The sequence below is a fragment of the Paroedura picta genome, chromosome 2, assembly GCF_049243985.1.
Source record: "Paroedura picta isolate Pp20150507F chromosome 2, Ppicta_v3.0, whole genome shotgun sequence".
NCBI classification, from domain to species: domain Eukaryota; kingdom Metazoa; phylum Chordata; class Lepidosauria; order Squamata; family Gekkonidae; genus Paroedura; species Paroedura picta.
The window spans coordinates 24761019-24767018 of NC_135370.1; the positions used below are offsets into that span (position 1 = coordinate 24761019).

At 46.3% G+C, this 6000-nt stretch overlaps 1 protein-coding gene across 4 annotated transcripts in view; it reads left to right on the plus strand.

Annotated features, from left to right (window-relative positions):
- Nucleotides 1–5795, plus strand: part of MYO1B (myosin IB) — a 197594-nt gene extending 191799 nt beyond the window's left edge. For all 4 annotated transcript variants that reach the window (XM_077319495.1, XM_077319496.1, XM_077319497.1 and 1 more), the window contains 3 exons: nt 1606–1758; nt 1845–1972; nt 4037–5795. In XM_077319495.1, coding sequence (XP_077175610.1) covers nt 1606–1758; nt 1845–1972; nt 4037–4160 — 405 coding nt within the window. In that variant the 3' untranslated portion in view covers nt 4161–5795. The remainder of the gene's footprint in view (nt 1–1605; nt 1759–1844; nt 1973–4036) is intronic.
- The last annotated feature ends 205 nt before the right edge of the window (nt 5796–6000 follow it).

Consider the following 6000-nt stretch of genomic DNA (forward strand, 5'->3'; position numbering starts at 1 on the left):
CTTGCGTGCTGGGGGGTAAAAAGGTAATGACTGGGGAAGGCACTGGCAAACCACCCTGTATTGAGTCTGCCAAGAAAACGCTAGAGGGCATCACCCCAAGGGTCAGACATGACCCAGTGCTTGTACAGGGGATACCTTTACCTTTAAACTCATAACATGAGACTTTAAAAAAATTGTTTTCCTTTCTTGCAAAAGCTTTCTTCAGGACTCCTCACAGCAGTGGTCCCCAACCATTTTATCACCGGGGACAGGTCAACGCTTGACAATTTTACTGAGGCCCGGGGGGGCGGATAGTTTTTTGCCGAGGGACGTCGCCACCACTGCCTGAGCCCCTGCTCCACTTGCTTTCCCGCCGGTGCCCCTGACTTCCCGCCACCCAATGGGGGGCGCTGCCAGCAGCAGCTGCGCAATGTCACGCCAAGGGGGAACCCCAGACATGGCAGCCACCGGAGAACACCAATGGTGAGCCGGTGGCAGAGTGGCAGGCTCTAGGCTATCGATATGCATTCATTTAATGTTTTCTGTATTTTTCTACTGTTCTGTGTTGCTTGTTGCTATTACTATTATTGTTAATCTAAGTTATCTATATTGTTTCTGTTTTATGTGAACCGCCCTAAGCCTTCGGGGAGGACAGTATATAAATATAATAAATGTAAATATAAATATAGACAGCACCCTAAAAAGCAGAGACATCACCCTGCCAACTAAAGTGCGTCTAGTCAAGGCTATGATCTTCCCAGTTGCAATGTATGGCTGTGAAATTTGGACCATAAGGAAGGCCGAGCGTCAAAGAATTGAGGCTTTTGAACTCTGGTGCTGGAGAAGACTCTTGCGAGTCCCTTGGACTGCAAGGCAAAAAAAATGGTCAGTCCTAGAGGAGATCAGCCCTGACTGCTCTTTAGAAGGCCAGATCCTGAAGATGAAACTCAAATACTTTGGCCACCTCATGAGAAGGAAGGACTCCCTGGAGAAGAGCCTAATGCTGGGAGTGATTGAGGGCAAACAAAGAAGGGGACGACAGAGAATGAGGTGGCTGGATGGAGTCACTGAAGCAGTCAGTGTGAGCTTAAATGGATTCTGGGGAATGGTAGAGGACAGGAAGGCCTGGAGGATCATTGTCCATGGGCTCACGATGGGTCGGACATGACTTAGCAACTAACAACAACATAAAATATATAATATCTAAAGACAGAGGTAGCAGGTATCACATCCATTAAAACATTGCCTATCCCAACAAATATAAATTACGCATACAATAACCGCTAGACCAAACTTCTTCAGTAGTCTAAATAATAACACCACACACCAGAAAAGTAAATGTGCAATATCAGTTCCCAGCAAGGCAGTTTGTCTATGACTCAATGGGAGTAGTGTAGCTCCAAATAATCGTTACAAAGTTTTTTTGTGAATCAGGCCTGCATGTACTCAGGAGCCCACAGCCATTTGAGTTGATAACGTTGTCCAGCCATTTGTAGATGAGTTGTTCATCCTGAGAGCCTCTTAATTCTGCGGACCACGTAGTTCACGCCAGCTATTGAAAAGGTTGGCACACGTTGGGATTTGAAAAGCTGTTGTGGACCATGTCCTTTTCTCGTTCTTTCTCAGTGCACTGCTAGGATCTTCTTGCTCACAAAGAATCACGTCCTCCTGGCCGATCAGAAATCAGGGCACATCAAGTCGGAGCTCCCCCTGGAGGACGTCACGAAGGTGTCCATGAGCTCTCAGAACGATGGCTTCTTCGCCGTACATCTCAAGGAGGTAGGTATTCGGTCTCCAGAGGATGAACACACAACTAGGCGCACACAAATCGTTCTTCTCAACGTCACGTTCCCTTTTTCTTCCAGGGATCGGGAGCAGCTGGAAAGGGGGATTTCCTCTTCCGCAGTGACCATCTTATCGAAATGGCTACCAAGCTTTACCGGACCACACTCAGCCAAACCAACCAGAAGCTCAGCATTGAAATATCCGATGAGTATGTTTTGTGCCATATGGTTTTTTAAGGCTAAAAAGTAGTCCACGGTTTGGACCAACTGACAGCATTCCTGGAGGAAGCTTCAGTCCTAGACCCAGCCCAGTCAGGCTTCCAGCCTGGCCATGGGTTGAGACAACATTGGTTGCCCTGATGGACGATCTCCGTCACCACCTCGGCCGTGGCAGGTCAGCGCTGCTACTATCACTTGATCTCTCAGCAGCGTTTGACACAGTAGAGCGCGAGCTACTCGCTCACTACCTTGCCCACACTAAGATACGAGGGATAGCCCTTCAATGAATGATCAATCTCCTTTCTCCGGGGTTGTGGACAGAGGGTAGCAATTGGAGAGAACCAATCTCATTGCTGGCAACTCCCATGTGGGATGCTGCAAAGAGCTCTCTCCAATCCTGTTCAATACCTTCATGTGCCCTGTTGCTCAGCTGATACAGAAGTTTGGACTGGGATTTTTCAGGCTCGGCCATTCCAGTAGCCAAAAAAAATCAAAATCTCTATCTGGCAGAAATAATACTCAAAAAACACCAGTAAGATATTTTTCAATTCAGATTAACCAGGTAGAATTATTTTAAAATACATTTAAAGAGCTCTGTCTCTTTAAAGAGCTCTCAGTTGCTTTAAATGCCTTTGGGTTGAACTCCCAGCTTGGAGCCATTTAAATGTGAAAGGCATTTATATTTTAAAGGGACCCCTTTCAACAATGACGGTCCCAAATTGTGACGGCTCGTCCTGTGAAGGTGGAGCTGAGTTTAGGTCCCTTTGGAGGCGCTGATACTTTTACATCTTGCGTAACGTTTGCTGTCTATAATTGTTGCCTTTGAACCTTCTTTAATGATCTTTCTAAGGAGAGAATGAACTTTGTACTAGGTGAATCATAAGACCTCTCGATACCTTAAGGCAGACAATCCCCGTATGGGATAGGACAGCATTCTGCTGAAAGCCTGCTGCCTGAAGCAGGGTCTCTCAAGTTGGCATAACCAGATGACTAGCCATGACACAAGCATATTTTGAAGGTATCCCTCACATTTTCAAATGTGGGACACCAGACACCATGAAGAGAGAACTATTAAATGAGTAGATTCAAGTGTGTAGCCGTGTCGGTCTGAAGTAGCATGACAAAAATAGAGTCCGATATTGCTAAATAGAGAAGGGTTGGGGACTTATGAATTCTGGTCCTGTAGGATTTCTGTGTTTCTGTTCTTTCTTATCTTTTATAAAAATAAATATGTTTAATATAAAAAAATAGAGTCCACCTTTAAAACCAACCAAGATTTATTCAAGGCGTGAGCTTTCGAGGGCATGCCGTTGGACTCTATGTTTGTAGTGCTATTAAACCAGTGTGATTCACTTATAATAACAAAGTGGTGTCACGTTCATGGCAACCCCGTCTGGGATTCTTCAAAGCCAGAGGTGGATGGCTATTGCCTGCCTCTGCATAACAACCCTGGTCTCCCTTGTAGGTCTCTCATCCAAGTACTAAGCAGGGCCAACTCCGATCCGCTTCCGAGATCTGATGAGTTTAGGGCAGCACGGGTTATTCAGGCTACCGGGTCATTCACTTGCTCTGCTTTCGTTGATGATATTGGAAGGGTAGGGGAAGTGGCTTGTGTTTTCCCATGCTGCTTCAGAGAACACACGAACGACAAACCAGACAAAGGCCCATGAGTTGTTCTCTTTTGCCCCGGAGGGACGGACTAGATCCAGTGGGATGAAATTAATTCAAAAGAAATTCCATCTAAATATCCAGAAGAAGATCCTGACAGTTAGAGCGGATTCTCAGTGCAACAGGCTTCCTCGGGAGGTGGTGGGTTCTCCATCTTTGGAAATTGATAAGCATAGGCTGGATAGTCATCTGACGGAGAGGCTGATTCTGTGAAGGCTCAAGAAGGTGGCAGGTTACAGTGGATGAGCAAGAGGGTTGTGAGTGTCCTGCCTAGTGCAGGGGGTTGGACTAGATGACCCATGAGGTCCCTTCCAACTCTATGATTCTATGAGTTCAACTGAACCGTATGTCCCGCCCTGCAACCTGTTTTCATCATTCTCTTCCAGGTTCCTGGTTCAGTTCAGGCAGGACAAAGTGTGCGTGAAGTTCGTTCGGGGAAACCAGAAGAACGGCAACGTTCCGACTTGCAAGCGAAAAAACAACCGACTTCTTGAAGTCGCCGTGCCTTAATTTCTCGCGTGTTTCCTCCTACTTTACACGGAGCTGTTCTTTGTAACGGTGCAATTTAGCCGTCGGATGTGTGTGTATGTGGGGGGGGGGGAGTTTTGGTGGGACTGGGAGAGGTATTCTGCCAATCGCTTTGGGAGACCCTTGCCGAAAGGTGCGGCTAAGTTATCGACACACAGATGTCTTAGTATGATAATCTCTTAAGGTCCACGCGCGGACTTTGTCCGCCGACCGCGTATTATAGGCAGGCCAATGGTCTTCTCGTACTTGTAACGTTTTTTATTTATTCCTCACTTTTTATTGCTGCTTCTTACAAGCCCGTATAAACTTACAGCCCCGTTCTTCATACTTCTTCAGCTGGAATCCTGCCCCTCCAGCTAGGCTGGCTGCGCCAGGAAGGCCTTCCTCACCTCTATTTCCTCCTCGTTCTGTCCCGGGGCAAAGCTCAGTCCAAAGGGTTAACGGCGGGCCAGGATGAGCGGCTCCAGGCAAATTCTCCAAGAGGAGCTGCTACCCTGTTAATTCCCAACAGCACAGAGACGCTCTGTAATGGGATCTTTTAATCTTGTCCAGGGCAGGAAACCTTTGGTTCTGCAAAGCAGAAGGAATGCATGACGATGTGGGCAAGGGCTTGCGTGGACTTTGGTTTTATTTGCATGGGAGAAGACGGAGTTTTGCAGCCGCCGTTTTAATTGTCAGCTTTTAAGGCCTTTTCAAATGTAGGAAGCCGTAGGGGTCCATTAGGCAGATGACATGTGTTTTAGAGGATTACCGTAGCCGTGTTTCGCCCAAGGCATGTCTTTTGTTTTGTGTAGGGTTCCCCCATCCATTTAAAATCCCCCCCCCCCCTTTAAACGTTCCTTGTCCAACCGCTGGCATAGGGGAGCCAAGTGCAAGAGATTTTTTTTTAACTGAGATGCCTGTCAAATGAAGGGATCAAATCTTTGAGTTTCATTTCATTTCATTTCCTTTTTTTTTTTTGCTTTTAACCCCAGACATCGGCATACCGTTCTGTGCAATGTGCAATAAAGCATTCCTGCCGCTTGCAAAAATTTATTTATAATAACTTCTCTTGGAAAAGGACATGGGTTAGTACGTCCTGCACATCTGTCGTTCTGAAGCCCGAAACTAGGTTTGCGCCGCGTTGGGTCCGAAGGGCCAGATCGCCGGATGTACGCTACGGTTTTATCACGATTGGAGACGATGTACATACATTTGGGTCTTAATGGTAAATAATTGTTCTAATTCCGTGCTGTCGGGTACTCTTGTGATAACCATATTTTTGTATTTCGGACCGTTTTATATAAGTTTGTGCGCCTGATGTGTACTGTGTGCACAGAAACACTTTACAGTCAAGACCGTACTCTCTGAATCCAGATTGCGACCGTAAAGCCTTGTGTGAAGCAAGAGAATTCGCCAAGAGCGTTGCTTTTATGGGGTGTCGTTTTCAAGTGTTTAGGCAGAAGGTAGTTAAAAGGGGTTTGTTTGAATGTGATTGTTTTGGTTTTGTTGACGTACGGATGGTTTTTAGACCTTATTGTATTCTCAGTCTGACTCATGGACTTGCCTTCCGGGAGAGATTACTGCACAAAAGTGCAATGCTAAAAGCCCAAGTATAAATAAAGAAAAGCTTTGAAATCGTTTTGTCTAGCATCAAGTTATTTATTAAGGATATCAAGTTGTTGGTTTTAAACACTGCAGAATCAAAAAGCTAACCATCTGTGTCACCCAGTGGCCGAAACCCGGGTGCCAACAGGAGGTCCATCAGCGGGGCCAGAACTCCAAAAGCCCTCCCACTCTTGCCTTCTCAAGCAAAAAGAACACAGAGCACTACTGCCCCAGG